The following is an 18,766-nucleotide window of genomic DNA, read 5'->3' as shown; positions in this document are numbered from 1 at the left end:
TAATATGGAGATATATATTTCAAGTGGCTTTGTAGATTATCTTTATGGGGGGGGGGGGTGTTAGAATTAGACGCGTTAATTATTAGCAGAAATTTCTCAGAGCAATAGATCAAGAAGAAAAATAGTGAGTGACATTATAATTATCACATCTCTGTCTATGTGTAATAGTGTTGGGGAAAATGATATAAAAATCCTTTCTGGCATGCTGATGAATATATGACAATAATTTTGTCGCCCAATATTCAATTAAAGTGCAGTAAGAGTCACAACTCACAAGTATAACTTAAAGAAAATTGAAAATATAATAAACAGAGCAAGTTTTATAGGACTTGTTTCATCTGGAATATGATATATGGTACAGAGGGCTATGGCACTACCCAAAACCAGAGAGCAATGGTTTGATTTTGGTGTATCCTAGAAGAGCTGCTTACCATAGCTAAAGAGTCTCTTCTACCCTTACCAAGAGGAAAGTAACCACTGAACAATTATATTACTGTAGTTAACCCCTTGAGCGAAGAAAAATTGCTTGGTAATCTCAAAATTATCAGGTGTATGAGGGCAGAGGGAAATATTGTCAAAATTGGCCAGACTATTCAGTATATGTGTAGGTAACGACAAAATGAGCCGTAACCAGAGAGAGGGATCCAATGTAGTACTGTCTAACCAATCAAAGGACCCAATAACTCTCTGGCAGTAGTATCTCAACGGGTGGCTGGGGCCCTGGACAACCTTAGCATATCATTTATGAATATGGATTTTTATCATCTGATGGAATTGGTGAATAGAATTAGAACACAGTGTATTCTATGAACTTTTTACTACAATATTTCAACGTGTTTATTCAAGCTCCAACAATTGGCACAAATCTTTGGTATTGTCCCACCCGTTTGGTATATTCGATAACATAAAAAAGAAAACCCCGTCTTTAATAACATATGCACACTGGAGCACATGCGTCATTTTTTTCTTCTCTTAATTAAAAGTTTCTTATGACTAATATTTCCAATCAAAATGTTTTTATTTTTTTTTTTATTAAGAAGCTAATCCAATTAACCAGAATGCAACATGGAGCACTGACAAAATAAATGAAGCTAACCGTGTTAGTGACAAATTTTAAGTACCAATTCTTAGTAATTTGATCATGCTATCTATTAGTAAATTCACAATTGCCATAAGTAAATATAATTTCATATATTTTGTAGCGAAAAAGCATTAAAAAAAAAAACTGCAATATTGTACAACGAATAATTTTCTATAGGCAACTGTAATATAATGATTTGCTTGTTACAATAAAACATATAGTGAATTATGAATGGCATGAAATAATGTAGTATGGCACAAGGATGATAATGATATAGAATTATTATAATAAATCATCTCACAAACTATGAAACAATATAAAATAATTAAAATTATAACCTAATTCAGAAAGGTAGAAACAATACAGTTGACAGAATTAGCGGGCAAGTCCGATGTAAACAAACAATCTTGAAATCACTGTCTCTGTATTATTACTTTATAAGTGTAAATGTAGTGTAGCTCGTAACATTTATAATGGCTCTTAGGACAAATGTAAAGAACTTCATGAAATCTAAACATATAACTGTTCCTGAAGAATGGATAGACGCATGTCTGGAATTCATTCAGTTGGACAATCCTGGAATAAATGTAAGTATCGACCCTTTTGTGTTTTTGGTTGTTTGTTTTGGTATTAAATAGTTATATAAGATTATCCTAAATAATTAAAGATGTATTTGTCAAGTTAGGTTATGTTAAGGTAGATTGCATTGCTTTGAACATGGTAAAGTCCCTGACTGGTGAACGCCAGACGGGGGTTTGAGTCCCGCTCAAACTTGTTAGTTTTTTTGGTTGCTGCAACCTCACCATCCTTGTGAGCTAAGAATGGGGCGTTTGGAGGAGCCTATAGATCTATCAGCAGCCATTGCCTGGCCCTCCGTGGTCCTAGCTCGGGTAGAGAGTGGGCTTGGTCGCTGATCATATGATATACGGTCAGTCTCTAGGGCATTGTCCTGCTTGATAGGGCAGTGTCACTGTCCCTTACCTCTGCCATTCATGAGTGGCCTTTAAATTTTTATAAACTGATAGTCATTGATCTGCAAATGCTTTACCTTAGATTATATTAGTACAATAATCCAAACAAAATAACAGGTATTTCCGGTGGATTTTAGGTAATTTAAACGGTTCTGATGAAAGTATTTGTCTTGAAATTATAATTTCCATGATAAAGATGAGTTTCAAAGACGAGAAGTTATGACAGGGAAACGTTATTTCAAAAAGGAAAGAAACACGAATATGACCTACTTGAAGTTCTCCATTTAATCTAACATAAGACTTCTGTTTTTCTCTATTGGGGGCCAGTTATGGAGGTGTATGTATGATCATGGCCATGCCCCGTAACACCCTCATTTTCAGCCCTATTTATAAAAATACGGCAATCTAAGGGGTGTCGCAGGGTACCTGTTTTACAACAGCCTTTGTTGCTTGGGCCGTGAATCTGACTGTACCTACGACCCTGGTTTGCGAGGTGTTTATGATACTGCTCTCTGCATCTAATCAGGTCTGAGATTAGTGATCCCGTGATTTTAGCCAGCCAGTCTGGTAAGGACTTCCTTCCACCCAAAGATGAGTCGCATATTTAAAGACAAAGGTTTGTTTTCTTGTTGGAACTAATCACAAATTACTGCCATCACTTCCCCTGAAAGTTCCAGATGCAATCAAAGTGACTACTCAGTGTACCAGCAAGGGGAGCTACACCGGCACAAGCTGGTAATTACTGGCTGCTGCTGACACTTCGTTACAAGTCTCAACTGCTGAGTTTCAGCTGTGCCTGAATCAATCTATCATAGGACTCATGTTTGTAAAGTTAGGAATAATGTAAACTTTTACAATTTGTGATATTTTCTGTATTTTGATCAACTTTCTTTATATTTTAGACTACACTATTTTGCTAATCTTTAGTAATATCTTTCAGATGAACAACTTCAGGCTGATACATGAAAAAGCTTATGAGCAGTGGTTGCATTCAGATTTGACAGAGTTGGCATCATGTTGTCTTCCTTTTGGGTTGGCTCAGAAGAGATTCATGATGCTAAATGGTCAGTTTGTTTTACAGGTAAGCTCTTTATATCACGTTTTGGGTTTAGATTTACTAGTGTTTCTTTCATGGGAGTTGTTAATTAAATGATATAAGTACACTATGTACATCACAAGTGACATTTGTTCCTATGCTTATGCAAATCCATCATCGTTAACGAGGCAGTTAATGACAGGTGGTGAGTTTGGGCACGTAGCCCTGCCTACTCTCTTGTTAAAGACTCTCCACTTTTATCTTTGGCTGTGACAAGTATGGTTCTACTATTGTGTCCTATCCAAGCCTGTTTAGTAATTTTCTCTTACATTTTAGTTTGAAAAGACGATATTGGCTTTGTGATAATAATGAAACGAAGCAGGAATGTGAATGCAGGTTGGACACTGCTTCTGTTTATGACTAAGCTGGTGATAGATCCACTTACACTGTACACTACATTAGAGATATGATTGTTCACAGTTATCAGATCCACTTACACTGTACACTACATTAGAGATATGATTGTTCACAGTTATTAGATCCACTTACACTGTACACTACATTAGAGATATGATTGTTCACAGTTATCAGATCCACTTACACTGTACACTACATTAGAGATATGATTGTTCACAGTTATCCTCATTTACTGACTCTAGATTGTGGTCTCCCGTTGAGGTTGGCATATTCTTTGAGGAGGGGAAACTCTAAGTTTTCTCTGGTATCATTTTTGACAATGTGCACTTCATTTAGCTTTCTATTTGGTAAAGCATCTGGGTATATGCCCCTGGCTTATGCTTCTTTTGTTAAGGAGGCAATTTATTTCCTACAGCATATATTTTATTTATGTCAAATGCAATTAACGTTTTTTGAGGTATTTTCACACAAAAATAGATTATGATTTAGCACTAAATTGTCTAAACTGTTTACGTAGAATGTTTTGAGAAAGATACTCAGTTAAGTTTTGCCATAAAAAACCTTCAGTATTTGGCTACAAAACACTGGTAATTTTAAAGAATGTCCTAAAACACCAAAGAAGGTTGAGGGATTCTACTACTTATTCGACTGGCCTTACTGTAAAAGTCGGTAGTACTGATATTCACAAAGGTGGCAAGGAGTGAAGGGCGTCAGGTCTGTTATTTCCTTGTGGGGTATTGGGGTACAGTATTGGTAGGTGACTATTTTATCCCCTCAGTTGGAATATTGATATTCTAGCCATATGAATCTTGCATTATGATTATTTTGATAGTTTACAGTTAATTTTTATCCTCTTTATTCTTTCAGGTCAATCAAGTACGTGATGTTGGCCATCCTGCATATATGCAGTTACAGAAATTACGTAAAACTGATGGTGGAAATGCAGCGGTATCAGCTGACAAACAGTACCAAGTATGATAATTTCAATTCTAGATCTAGAGAAACAGAGCATACAAGATTATGTAGCTCAATGAGAAGGGCCATCGCTTGGCATGCAAAAGTACTACACAGTACAATATAGGTTACCTTACATCTTATTGAAAATATAAAAAAATAATGATAAAAGACTTTGTTGATGTGTTAATATTACACAAGCCATTTTGTTGCATAATTTTTGTTTCTGTTTGAAGTGTACTAAAACTAACTTACCAAGGAAGACACTGACTCCTCTGGACTAGGTGATGAGTAATACAGTAATCAAGTTAGGGTGACAACCTTATGTCTCTCATACTTATCAGTATGAAAGCTATGGTTGGGCAGTTTGCTTTTAGTTGCTGCATTTTATCAGTGTGTGTGCTATTTATATTTCTTCTTGTTATTGCCATTGTATGATGATTACCCTGTTACCATTCCCTGAGAGAGAGAAAGAGAGAGAGAGTGTGTGTGTGTGTGTGTGTGTTCATTATGCTTGTTGGAAAGAAGAGAAACTACGTAGTGAGAGAGAGAGAGAGATAGAGAGAGAGAGAGTGCTCATTATGCTTGTTGGAAAGAAGTGAAAATACGTAGTGTGGTCTAGGTGATGAAAAGCATCGCGCAAATGTATGGAAAAGAACTCGGGAAGCATGTGGAAACTAGCCTAGCTTATCCAGATAATTTCTTACATGTTACACTATTGGTGGGTAGCGGATACACGACCAGTCAGAGTACACTGTTCAGTAATCTGGCTTCTGATTGGCTGTACGACCATATGATCACTCAAGCCAAGTGCAGTATTGAGTTCTACATTTTGTTCAGTTTGCATGTAAGCATATATACTTGACATTGCTTTGCATCTTTTTATGTGTTCTGTGGTGTTTTATTTTGTTCTTTTACCAAAAATTTTCTGTTCTTTCAAGCCCTATGATGCCAGCTAAATGTTCTGTACCTTCTAAAGCTTTTGGCAGTGAGCCCAAGCATCGGTGGAAGATGCTTACTATAGCCGAGAAGATGAAACTCCTCTGCATGCTTAAGAAAATAAACTATGGGGATGTTGGCTATCATTATGGCATCAGTTAATCTAAGATTTACATTCGTTGTATCAAGGACAAAAAGAACATACAGTAAGGACATTGGTAAATATCAATTTTAACAAGATAGTGAAAAAAGTGGTGATTTCCCGCAATAAGACCATCGTAGGAAGAACATTACAGTGACTAACGACACCATACTTTTCAATATTAATCTTACCCGATAATCATGTAGCTGTCAACTCTGTTGCCGACAGAAATCTACGGTCGGGATACGCCAGCGATCGCTATACAGGTGGGGGTGAACACCACAGCGCCATCTGTGGTCAGGTACTCTAGTACTTCTTGTCAACACCATCTCAATTTTTCCTCTGTCGTGCCTCCGGCTAGACCTACATGGATACGCTGTTGATTCTGGAGTTATTGCTCACGATTTGGTGATGTATTTGCTCTAGAGTTTAGCCTTCGCTATTCAGGAAGCTATATCATTAGCTTAGCAAGTTTTTGGAATTAATTTGATTTAATTTTTGATTTAATTTTGGTACGAAGAGAGTATGAACTCTCTTTCACTTTTAAATGGCCGACCCTTCCCTTAGACGGAAGTGTTGGTGTCGAAGAGAGTATAGACTCTCTTAATTTTGCTAACAAAGTTATAGATTTATTTTATATCTCTCCGCCTTTTATAGGCCTCTTTGATTAACTTCCTTTTATTATAAACTTATTAAAATTAATTTTTATATTTGTTTATATTCGACCTTTCCTAATAGTAGGCGGTCTTTTCTTGGAACCGAAGTTAATTAACATTGAGCCCGTCATTTCGTTTTTACCTGTTAACATATTATGCTATTTTAATGTTTTTGAAAGAATTTCTTTGATAGTCTTGTACTGTTTTCAAAGTTGAACTAACGTTTTGTTTTGTCTCTGCAGTTGTTGACGTTCAGAACGTTCAACTTGCGCTCTATCGTTACGATAGAGAGAGAGTCTATCACGGTGTCACGTTGCAGTAAGAGTAAACCGATTCTAGCGTTTTGTTCATTCTTTCTTAGCTTAAATGGTTTTAATTCTAATAAAGGAACTTTTTATTTGGGAAACCTTTCAGTTTTTTTCCTTTAACAATAATATGTTTTAACGATATATATAATTGGGCTCTTCTCTCAGGTGCTAAGTCAAGAGAGAGAGAGAGAGAGATAGAGACGGAGGGAGAGAGAGGAGGATAAACGTTTCGTTCAAGCGGGTAACGTTGTTATCGTTTTTGCTCTTCTCCCTAGTCTCTTTAGGGGAAGAAGGTAAACGTTTCTAGAGTTTTATTCTTGTTCTCAGACTTTATGCGGTGAGAGATTTTAAACGTAGTTTATTTGATCTAGTGTTTAGTCTCTTTTCCAGCCACTGAATTATTTATCTTTCATTATGTTTTTCTGTTACATTGTAATACTGTTTTCGCAATTACTAACTTTTAATGAAGGATAGAATTGCGTGTTTCAGGTACAAACCACTTAAAGTTTCGAGTTCAGTGAAATAAGTGCAAACAGAAAATCAAAAGTGATAAAGTGATAAGCGCAAAGTGTTACAGTGTTGCGTTCGAGGGTTCGTCTGTTCGTGCCAGTTGTTCGCCTAGTCTGGGACCTCTTACAAGCTCCCAAGCCCAGGGGAGAAGTAATGTCGAAGGACTTATGGGTTCAGCAGGCCTTGATCGACGAACAGACGTTTCCCTCCGTGGTTTCGGGTGTAACCAACTCACGTAGCCGACGTGATCACCCCACCCACACAAAGACGAGAGAGCCCATTTATTCCTCGTCTGCGGAAGAGGTTTCTCGCAGAAACCATGGACCAAATCTTGCAGCTTTTAAGTGCTAGTCGGTCCCTTCCGCGCAAGTCCAACTCCTAGGTGGTGCCATTAGCACTGGGTCAGTTCGGACTTGCTGCAGTACGACAACTGCACACCTCCCAGAGAGGCAAGGTGGTATCGCAACAGACAGTAACTCCGTCTGTTGCCGCACCAGCTGTTTTAGACCCTCAGTTTCTACGGACAGTAGCTCCGTTTGTTGTTGTCTTTCTTAAACTCTAGTGGTCTATGCTGCTGACAATGCAGTCTCAGCTTGCGGTGTTGATGCAGGAGTTTCAGGCAGAGAAGGTTAACACACCTCCTCCTGCGAGCGCTCCTCCACCTCTACGCAGTCCAGCCTGCCAGACGTATGATGTTGAGGTTCCTCAAGCTACCTCCATGCGTGAGCTGCCGCATTGGGAGTTGCCAGATACCAGCTCTGTGCAGCAACCTCCACTTTCCTTGAGGCAGGAGCCTCTTGCCACGCAGCAACCTCCTCAACACTTGAGGCAGGAGCCTTATGCTTTGCAGCAACCTCCTCTACCCTTGAGGTAGGAGCCTCATGCGTTGCGACTACCTCCTCCATCCTCGAGGCAGCTACCTCTTGCGGTGCGACAACCTCCACCATCCTCGAGGCAGCAACCTCAACTCCACCTCTGCGCAGTCCACCCTGCCAGACGTATGATGTTGAGGTTCCTCAACCTACCTCCACGCGTGAGCTGCCGCATTGGGAGTTGCCAGATACCAGCGCTATGCAGCAACCTCTTGCGTTGCGGCAACCTCCACCATCCTTGAGGCAGCAACCTCAACTCTTGCGGCAGCCACCTCCACTCTTGAGGCTAGAACCTCAACTCTTGAGGCAAGAGCCTCAACTCTTGAGGAACCTCATGCTATGAGGCAGCCGCCTCAACGCATGCAGCAACCGCATTCTTCACAGCATGAGCCTCTCTCTGCGCAGCTACCTCCTCAACCCTTGAGGCAGACGCAACTCTTGAGGCAGGAACCTCACAGGAGCCTCATGCTATGCGGCATCCTCCTCAAACCATGAGGCAGGAGCCTCATGCTATGCGGCATCCTCCTCAAACCATGAGGCAGGAGCCTCATGCTATGCGGCATCCTCCTCAACCCATGAGGCAGGAGCCTCATGCTATGCGACATCCTCCTCTACCCATGAGGCAGCCTCATGCTTATGAGGAGCCTCATGCTATGCGGCATCCTCCTCAAACCATGAGGCAGGAGCCTCATGCTATGCGGCAACCGCCTCAACCCATGAGGCAGGAGCCTCATACTATGCGGCATCCTCCTCAACGCATGCGGCATAAGCCTCATCCCTTGCAGCTTGAGCCTCATCCCATGCAGCATGAGTCTCATACCATGCAGCATGAGCCTCATTCCATGCAGCATGAGCCTCATCCCATGCAGCATAAGCCGCACGCCATGCAACATGCTCTGCTTACCTTACAGCATGCTCTACATACAGCATGCTCTGCATACAGCATGCTCTGCATACCTTACCGCATGCTTCTCAGTCACACATCTTTGGTTGTTGCCAACTCACTAGACTGTCAAGCAGTTTCATAACGTTGCCTTCTAGTCTGCTGCTTTTGCACCAGTGAAACCCTCACTGAGAGAACTTAGCTTTTCTCGGATATGGTTCCTGTAGATGAGAAAGTGCTATTCTCCCTCCTTCTGATTTTCCCTTGAGGACTCTGTCATTTGGAGAGGAGCCTTTAGCTGCTTAGCCTCCTATGGACTTTTATTTAAGCATAGCATGCTTCCAGGGAGGGTAATGGTTCCACTTCAGTCGCTAACCCCGTCTGTTACCACACCTGCTCCCATAGACCTTGAGCTGTGTTGCAAGACATGCAGTCCAAGCTTAGTCCTTGTTAGAGGATTTTTTGTTTACGGAGTCAGTGTGTCACTGGGAAGACGTTCAACAACCAGCAGAAGTGTCTTGTTGTGACGCAGTGCGGCAACCTCAGCAACCCGATAAGGAGTTGTCTGTACGACCCAGACAGTCTAGACAGCTTCGGGTTGTCACTGTACTTCCTCGCTTCCCCATGGTTGACAGTTCACAGACTGTGCAGCAGTACCATGATCTTGTGTCCGGCTCCGTCAGACGACTAGCTTTTAAGAGCTCCCACAAGTCGTCGCTGTCTGGAGATTCTCAGATGTACTATGGATCTGACCAAGGAACTGGGCCTCCTGGTCAATTTTGAGGAGTCCCAGCTCGTCCCATCCCAGACCATTGTCTACCTGGGTATGGATCTTCAGAGTCGAGCTTTTCGGGCTTTTCCGTCGGCCCCAAAGATATACTAAGCCCTAGATTGCATCCAGAGCATGCTGAGAAGGAACCGATGCTCAGTCAGGTAGTGGATGAGTCTAACAGGGACACTTTCATCGCTGGCCCTGTTCATCGAGTTAGGGAGACCCCACCTCCCCCCCTTCAGTATCATCTAGCGGCTCACTGGATAAAGGACATGACGCTAGAGACGATCTCAGTTCCTGTTTCCGAAGAGAGGAGGTCTACTCTCACGTGGTGAAAGAACAGCTTTCTTCTCAAGGAAGTCTACCTTTGGCTGTTCAGAAACCCGACCGCCGTCTCTTCTCTGACGCATCAGACACGGGCTGGGGTGCGACTTTGGACGGACAGGAATGCTCGGGAACATGGAATCAGGAGCTAAGGACACTTCACATCTATTGCAAGGAGCTGTTGGCGGTTCATCTGGCCTTGATAAACTTCAAGTCCCTCCAGCTTAACAAGGTGGTGGAGGTGGACTCTGACAACACCACAGCCTTGGCTTACATCTCCAAGCAGGGAGGGACTCATTCGTGGAAGTTGTTCTAGATCGCAAGGGACCTCCTCATCTGGTTAAAAGATCGAAAGCTCACGCTGGTAACGAGGTTCATTCAGGGCGATATGAATGTCATGGCAGATCGCCTTAGCCGGAAGGGTCAGGTCATCCCCACAGAGTGGACCCTTCACAAGAATGTTTGCAGCAGACTTTGGGCCCTGTGGGGTCAGCCAACCATAGATCTGTTCGCTACCTCGATAACCTAGAGACTCCCGTTGTATTGTTCTCCGATTCCAGACCCAGCAGCAGTTCACGTGGATGCTTTTCTGCTGGATTGGTCCCATCTCGACCTGTATGCATTCCCGCCGTTCAAGATTGTCAACAGGGTACTTCAGAAGTTCGCCTCTCGCAAAGGGACACGGCTGACGTTGGTTGGCTCCGCTCTGGCCCGCGAGAGAATGGTTCATAGAGGTACTGCAATGGCTGGTCGACATTCCCAGGACTCTTCCTCTAGGAGTGGACCTTCTACGTCTACCTCACGTAAAGAAGGTACATCCAAACCTCCACGCTCTTCGTCTGACTGCCTTCAGACTTTCGAAAGACTCTCAAGAGCTAGGGGCTTTTCGAAGGAGGCAGCCAGAGCGATTGCCAGAGCAAGGAGGACATCCACTCTCAGAGTCTATCAGTCTAAAGGGGAAGTCTTCCGAAGCTGGTACAAGGCCAATGCAGTTTCCTCATCCAGTACCACTGTAACCCAGATTGCTGACTTCCTGTTACATCTAAGGAACGTAAGATCCCTTTCAGCTCCTACGATTAAGGGTTACAGAAGTATGTTGGCAGCGGTTTTCCGCCACAGAGGCTTGGATCTTTCCACCAACAAAGATCTACAGGACCTCCTTAGGTCTTTTAAGACCTCAAAGGAACGTCGGTTGTCCACTCCAGGCTGGAATCTAGACGTGGTCCTAAGGTTCCTTATGTCATCAAGATTTGAACCTCTCCAATCAGCCTCTTTTAAGGACCTCACATTAAAAACTCTTTTCCTCGTGTGCTTGACAACAGCTAAAAGAGTAAGTGAGATCCACGCCTTCAGCAGGAACATAGTTTTCACATCTGAAACGGCTACATGTTCCTTGCAGCTCGGTTTTTTGCTAAAACGAGCTTCCTTCACGTCCTTGGCCTAAGTCGTTCGAGATCCCAAGCCTGTCCAACTTGGTGGGGGACGAACTGGAGAGAGTACTTTGCCCAGTTAGAGCTCTTAGGTACTATCTAAAAAGGTCATAACCTTTACGAGGACAATCAGAAGCCTTATGGTGTGCTATCAAGAAGCCTTCTCTTCCAAGGTCTAAGAACTCAGTTTCTTACCTATTCAGGCTCCTGATTAGGGAAGCACATTCTCATCTGAAGGAAGAAGACCTTGCTTTGCTGAAGGTAAGGACACATGAAGTGAGAGCTGTGGCTACTTCAGTGGCCCTCAAACAGAACCGTTCTCTGCAGAGTGTTATGGATGCAACCTATTGGAGAAGCAAGTCAGTGTTCGCATCATTCTATCTCAAAGATGTCCAGTCTCTTTACGAGAACTGCTACACCCTGGGACCATTCGTAGCAACGAATGCAGTAGTAGGCGGGGGCTCAGCCACTACATTCCCATAATCCCATAACCTTTTTAACCTTTCTCTTGAATACTTTTTATGGGTTGTACGGTCGGCTAAGAAGCCTTCCACATCCTTGTTGATTTGGCGGGTGGTCAATTCTTTCTTGAGAAGCGCCGAGGTTAAAGGTTGTGATGAGGTCCTTTAGTATGGGTTGCAGCCCTTTATACTTCAGCACCTAAGAGTCGTTCAGCATCCTAAGAGGACCGCTACGCTCAGTAAGAAAGACGTACTTAATAAAGGCAGAGTAATGGTTCAAGTCGTCTTCCTTACCAGGTACTTATTTATTTTATGTTATTTTTGAATAACTAATAAAATAAAATACGGGATACTTAGCTTCTTTGTTAACATGTATGCTGGTCTCCACCCACCACCCTGGGTGTGAATCAGCTACATGATTATCGGGTAAGATTAATATTGAAAAATGTTATTTTCATTAGTAAAATAAATTTTTGAATATACTTACCCGATAATCATGATTTAATTGACCCACCCTTCCTCCCCATAGAGAACCAGTGGACCGAGGAAAAAATTGAGGTGGTGTTGACAAGAAGTACTAGAGTACCTGACCACAGATGGCGCTGTGGTGTTCACCCCCACCTGTATAGCGATCGCTGGCGTATCCCGACCGTAGATTTCTGTCGGCAACAGAGTTGACAGCTACATGATTATCGGGTAAGTATATTCAAAAATTTATTTTACTAATGAAAATAACATATTACTAAAGTAGCCCAGGCAAATCTACAGCAAGTATAAAGATGTTGGTGATGACCACCCCAATACCAGGACCATCAATGGCATCTCACTAAACCAACCAAATCTTTCAAGATTTTTGGTGATCAATCTATTCTGAAGAAGTGTTTTAATTCTTTCATTCTACCTTGTTTTGAGTATTGTTCTCCTGTCTGGTCTTCAGCTGCTGATTCTCATCTTAATTTGTTGGACAGAAACGTACGTTCTATTAAATTTCTTATTCCTGATCTAGATATTAATATTTGGTAGTGTTGTACAATTAGTTCTTTATGCATGTTGCATAAGATTTTTAAATATTTAACTTAGCCGGTGAATATATAATTGCTGCAACTCTGCGGCTCGACAGAAAACAAACTCAAAAAACTCGCGAGCGATCGCTATGAAGGTTGCGGGTGTGCCCACCAGCGCCAACTGTCGGCCAGATACCACTCTTGTATGTAAACAAAACCTTCAATTCTTCTCTGTCGACGTTGACGACAAGACGTATTCATACTCGCTGTAGAACCTGGAGTTTTCCCATCATATTTGGTGAAGTACTTTATTTTGGTTTGAGCTTTCGCAGTACAGGTGTTTTTCCTCAACATAAACTCTTGAACTCTTTATTGAATCGGATTATTTGTTGATGACTTGGATTGTTTTTGGAATTTTCTTTGACTAATTCAAAATGGCTGACCCTTCTCAAGTACCTAGATTTCGAAAGTGTAATGCTAGGGACTGTAATAGGCGTCTTCCAAAGGCTTCTCTCGACCCACATACTGTTTGTTCCAATTGTCGGGGTAAAACCTGTCAATTGGGAGATCGGTGTGAGGAATGCGTGGGCCTTTCGGAATTTGATTGGCTCGAATACGATAAATATACACGTAGACTAGAGAGAGATAGGGTAAGGAGAAGTTCATCTAGGTCCGTAGATTTTTCCTCTCCACATGCCCCTGAACCTAATCCTTCCCCTGTAGTGGTTGTTCCTAACCCCCCTTCTAGCACTCAGGAACCGTCTATGCAAGACATGTTACGTGCTATTCATGCCTTGGGGGAGAGAGTTGAAGCGTTAGCAAGTGACCGTAATCAACTCATGGCTGACGTGAAGGAACTTAAGGGCCATAGTGCCACGGTGGAAAGTGGGAAAGTGATTAGTGCGCAAAGTGTTGTGAACAGTGTTGCGACCGAGGGTTCTTCTGTTCGTGCCTGTCGTTCACCTAGTCCGGGACCTCTTGCAAGCTCCCAAGCCCAGGGGAGAAGCAATGTCGTACGACTTATGGGTTCGAGAGGCCTTGATCAGCGAACAGACGTTCCCTCTATGGTATCAGGCATATCTCGTCAAGATCGCCCCTACCATAAGACGAGAGAGCCCATTTTTACCTCGTCTTCCGAAGGCTTTTCACGCAAGAAACCATGGAGCAAGGTTTCTAGGCCTCTTAAACGCAAGTCGGTCCCTTCAGGACAGGTCCAACGTCCTGGATGTAGTCATTGGGACAGTTCGGACCCGTTGCTGTCATCAGATGACTGCTCGCCGCCTAAGCAAGGCAAAGTTGTGCCGTCTCAGACGCTAACCCCGTCTGTTACCGCACCCGTTCCCGTAGACCCTAAATGGGTTATACTGCAGGACATGCAGTCTAAGCTTGCGTCCCTTATGGAAGACTACAATGCAGATAAGGTTTCCGTTGAGCCTAGCCATTTATCTCATAGAGATCCTGGCCTTCAGCCACCCAAGCGTTCTGTTGTGCGTCCAGTTGACGTTGGTGTAGCCATCTCACGTCAAACGGTTGGGTTAGTACCACACTCGATGCGGTCTCGTGTGGATTTTCAGCCGCATGTGGACGTTAGGCAACTCGCTGATGCGCCTGGTGACGTTCAGGACGTTCGCCAACCATCAGAGTTGACTTGTTTTGACGCGGTGCGTCAACCTCCGCAACCTAGAGTTGTTTTGACTGCACAACCTAGGCGGTCTAAGCAGTCTCGGGTGGACGCTGTGCGTCCTCACGCACCTGTTGTTGTTGACAGTTCCCAGACTGTCAAGCAGTTTCAGGACGCTCCGTCCTGCTCCGCCACTTATGCACCAGTGCGGGCGGACGCTGCGTGTCAAGCATTGCCAACCCCTTTGCTTGTTTCTCATCAGTTGTCGGATGAGGACGTTGCTGACCCTCAGCCTGAGGATCATCCTTCAGATATTGATGAGCCTAGAGCAGTTCCGCCATCTATGGACTTTAAAAAAGTCATGCTCATTTTTAAAGAGTTGTTTCCTGAACACTTTGTCTCTGTGGCTCCTCGTTCGCCGCCGTCTGAGTTTGTTTTAGGCGTACCTGCTGACATGCCAGCCTTTACAAAACTCGTTCTCTCTCGCTCATCCAAGAGAGCTTTACGGCTGTTAGGCGATTGGTTGGAAACCAAGAGGAGTTTAGGGAAGACGGCCTTTGCCTTCCCCCCATCTAAACTCTCGTCTAGATCGAGCGTCTGGTATGCCACGGGAGAAGTTCTCGGCTTGGGAGTTCCTGCCTCTGCCCAGGGCGACTTCTCAAGTCTTGTAGACTCTCCCCGCCGCCTAGCCATGAGACGCTCGAAGATTAGTTGGTCATCCTCAGACCTTGACCATCTACTTAAAGGCATTTTTAGGGCGTTTGAAGTTTTCAACTTCCTTGACTGGTGTTTGGGAGCCTTGAGTAGGAAAATCTCATCGGCCGATAGAGATGTCTCCTTACTCATTATGTCCTGCATGGATAAGGCCATCCGCGATGGATCCAATGAGCTCTCCTCCTCGTTTACTTCAGGAGTCCTAAAGAAACGAGAGTCTCTGTGCTCTTTTCTGTCAGCAGGAGTGACGCCCTGTCAACGATCTGAGCTACTCTTTGCCCCTTTGTCTAAGTTCTTGTTTCCTGAACTTTTGGTTAAGGACATAGCGTTGTCTCTAGTTCAGAAGGACACCCATGACTTGGTTGCGTCCTCGGCTCGCAAAGGGACCCCTTCGTCTGCCTTTTCTGCTAGACCTAGGATAGACACTCCAGCGTCCAGGTTTATTCCGCCCTTTCGTGGCAGAGCCCCCAGCAGGGGAAGTACTAGTGCCGAAGGAAAGAGAGGAAAGAGGAAAGGAGCCAAGTCCTCGCGAGGCAGAGTCTGACTGCCCGCAGCTTCAGACAGCAGTAGGTGCCAGACTCAAGAACTTCTGGCGAGCCTGGGAGAAGAGAGGCGCAGATCAACAGTCTGTGAGGTTGCTCAGGGAGGGGTACAAAATCCCATTTGTACGCAAACCTCCTTTAGCGACTTCCCCCATCGATCTCTCTCCCAGGTACCGAGAGGAAGCAAAGAGACAAGCCCTGAAACTAGAAGTGTCTCTTTTGCTAGAGAAGGGAGCGGTGGTCAAAGTCTCGGACCTTCAATCACCGGGGTTTTACAACCGTCTCTTCCTAGTACCGAAGAAGACAGGAGGTTGGAGACCGGTGCTAGACGTCAGTGCCCTGAACGTCTTTGTCACAAAGACAAAGTTCACCATGGAGACCACGAAGTCAGTCTTAGCAGCGGTCAGAAAGGGAGACTGGATGGTCTCTCTAGACCTAAGAGACGCTTACTTCCACATCCCCATTCACTCAGATTCCCAACCTTTTCTGAGATTTGTGTTCGACAATGTGGTGTACCAGTTTCGGGCCCTGTGCTTTGGCCTAAGTCCTGCTCCTCTCGTGTTTACGAGGCTTATGAGGAATGTGGCAAAATTCCTCCATTTATCGGGTATCCGAGCCTCCCTTTATTTGGACGACTGGCTTCTCAGAGCCTCGTCCAGTCATCGCTGTCTGAAGGATCTCAATTGGACATTGGATCTGACCAAGGAATTGGGACTTTTGGTCAACTTGGAAAAGTCCCAGCTGATCCCATCCCAAACTATACTGTATTTAGGGATGGAGATTCGCAGTCCAGTTTTTCGGGCTTTTCCATCTGCCCCCAGAATAGATCAAGCCCTGCTCGTAATCCAAAGGATGTTGAAGAGAGAACGTTGCTCAGTCAGGAATTGGATGAGTCTAGTAGGAACTCTATCATCCCTGGAGCAGTTTGTCTCGCTAGGAAGGCTACACCTCCGACCTCTACAATTCCATCTAGCTTTTCACTGGAAAAAGGACAAGACGCTAGAGGCGGTCTCGATCCCGATTTCCGAAACAGTAAAGACTTGCCTGAATTGGTGGAAAGACAATATCAGTCTACGAGAGGGTCTTCCCCTAGCAGTTCAGAAACCAAACCACGTTCTATTCTCAGACGCATCGGATTTGGGTTGGGGTGCGACACTGGACGGTCGGGAATGCTCAGGTCTGTGGACCGCAGGTCAGAGGAGCATGCACATCAACGGCAAGGAGCTTTTGGCAGTTCACCTGGCCTTGATGAGCTTCGAGAGTCTCCTTCGAGACAAAGTGGTGGAGATCAACTCGGACAACACCACAGCCTTGGCGTACATTTCCAAACAAGGAGGCACCCACTCCCTGTCACTGTACGAGATCGCAAGGGACCTGCTCATCTGGTCAAGAGATCGAGGCATCTCCCTGGTAACGAGGTTTATCCAGGGCGACTTGAACGTTCTAGCAGATTGCCTCAGTCGGAGAGGTCAGGTAATTCCTACCGAATGGACCCTCCACAAGGATGTGTGCAAGAGGCTTTGGGCGACTTGGGGTCAACCCACCATAGACCTCTTTGCAACCTCGATGACCAAAAGGCTTCCAATCTATTGCTCTCCAGTCCCAGACCCAGCAGCAATACATATAGATGCCTTTCTCCTAGATTGGTCTCACCTAGACCTATACGCATTCCCACCATTCAAGATTGTCAACAAGGTACTGCAGAAATTCGCCTCTCACGAAGGGACAAGGTTGACGTTAGTTGCTCCCCTCTGGCCCGCGAGAGAATGGTTCACCGAGGTACTTCGATGGCTGGTAGACTTTCCAAGAAGTCTTCCTCTAAGAGTAGACCTATTACGTCAGCCCCACGTAAAGAAGGTACACCAAAGCCTCCACGCTCTTCGTCTGACTGCCTTCAGACTATCGAAAGACTCTCTAGAGCTAGAGGCTTTTCGAAGGAGGCAGCCAGTGCGATTGCAAGAGCGAGGAGAGCTTCTACCATTAGAGTTTACCAATCGAAGTGGGAAATCTTCCGAGACTGGTGCAAGTCAGTATCTGTATCCTCGTCCAGTACCTCTGTAGCCCAAATCGCTGATTTTCTCTTATACCTGAGAAGAGTTCGCTCCCTTTCAGCTCCCACGATCAAGGGCTACAGGAGCATGTTGGCTTCGGTCTTCCGGCATAGAGGCTTAGATCTTTCCAACAATAAAGATCTACAAGATCTACTTAAGTCTTTTGAGACCTCTAAGGAACGTCGTTTGGCTACACCTGGATGGAACTTAGACGTGGTCCTAAAATTCCTCATGTCAGACAGGTTTGAGCCTTTACATTCAGCCTCCCTGAAGGATCTCACTCTTAAGACTCTTTTCCTGGTGTGCTTGGCCTCGGCTAAAAGAGTCAGTGAGCTTCATGCCTTCAGCAAGAACATCGGTTTTTCTACAGAAAAAGCCACTTGTTCTCTTCAACTTGGTTTCCTGGCCAAGAATGAACTGCCTTCTCGTCCTTGGCCTAAATCTTTTGATATTCCTAGCTTATCAGAGATCGTAGGCAACGAACTAGAGAGAGTATTATGCCCCGTTAGAGCTCTTAAGTTCTATTTAGCTCGTACTAAGCCTTTACGAGGTAAATCTGAAGCGTTATGGTGTTCGGTTAAGAAACCATCCTTACCTATGTCAAAGAATGCTTTGTCATATTTTATCAGATTTTTAATACGAGAAGCTCATTCCCACTTGAGTGAGGAAGACCGATGTTTGCTTAAGGTAAAGACGCACGAGATTAGAGCTATAGCAACTTCCGTGGCCTTCAAGCAAAATAGATCTCTGCAAAGTATCATGGACGCGACCTTTTGGAGAAGCAAGTCAGTGTTCGCGTCATTTTACTTGAAAGATGTCCAGACTCTTTACGAGGACTGCTACACACTGGGTCCATTCGTAGCAGCGAGTGCAGTAGTGGGTGAGGGTTCAACCACTACACTTCCCTAATTCCATATCCTTTTAATCTGTCTCTTGAAATGTTTTTAATATTGTTTTTATGGGTTGTTCGGAAGGCTAAGAAGCCTTTCGCATCCTGGTTGATTTGGCGGGTGGTCAAAGTCATTTCTTGAGAGCGCCCAGATTAGGGGTTTGATGAGGTCCTTTTGTATGGGTTGCA

General features: G+C 44.2%; 2 protein-coding genes across 4 annotated transcripts in view; one reads left to right on the top strand and one right to left on the bottom strand.

The window, feature by feature from the left end:
• LOC137643848 (recQ-mediated genome instability protein 1-like) overlaps positions 1–18,766 on the bottom strand; it is a 301,889-nt gene that overhangs the window by 88,046 nt on the left and 195,077 nt on the right. The gene's annotated exons all lie outside the window — the stretch shown is intronic.
• Positions 1,458–18,766, top strand: part of LOC137643846 (recQ-mediated genome instability protein 1-like) — a 72,278-nt gene continuing 54,969 nt past the window's right edge. The window contains exons 1-3 of the mRNA XM_068376570.1: positions 1,458–1,668; positions 2,993–3,133; positions 4,373–4,477. Coding sequence (XP_068232671.1) covers positions 1,555–1,668; positions 2,993–3,133; positions 4,373–4,477 — 360 coding nt within the window. The 5' untranslated portion in view covers positions 1,458–1,554. The remainder of the gene's footprint in view (positions 1,669–2,992; positions 3,134–4,372; positions 4,478–18,766) is intronic.

The sequence above is a fragment of the Palaemon carinicauda genome, chromosome 7 (assembly GCF_036898095.1).
Source record: "Palaemon carinicauda isolate YSFRI2023 chromosome 7, ASM3689809v2, whole genome shotgun sequence".
Lineage (NCBI taxonomy): Eukaryota > Metazoa > Arthropoda > Malacostraca > Decapoda > Palaemonidae > Palaemon > Palaemon carinicauda.
This window is presented reverse-complemented; position numbering and strand designations above follow the sequence as displayed.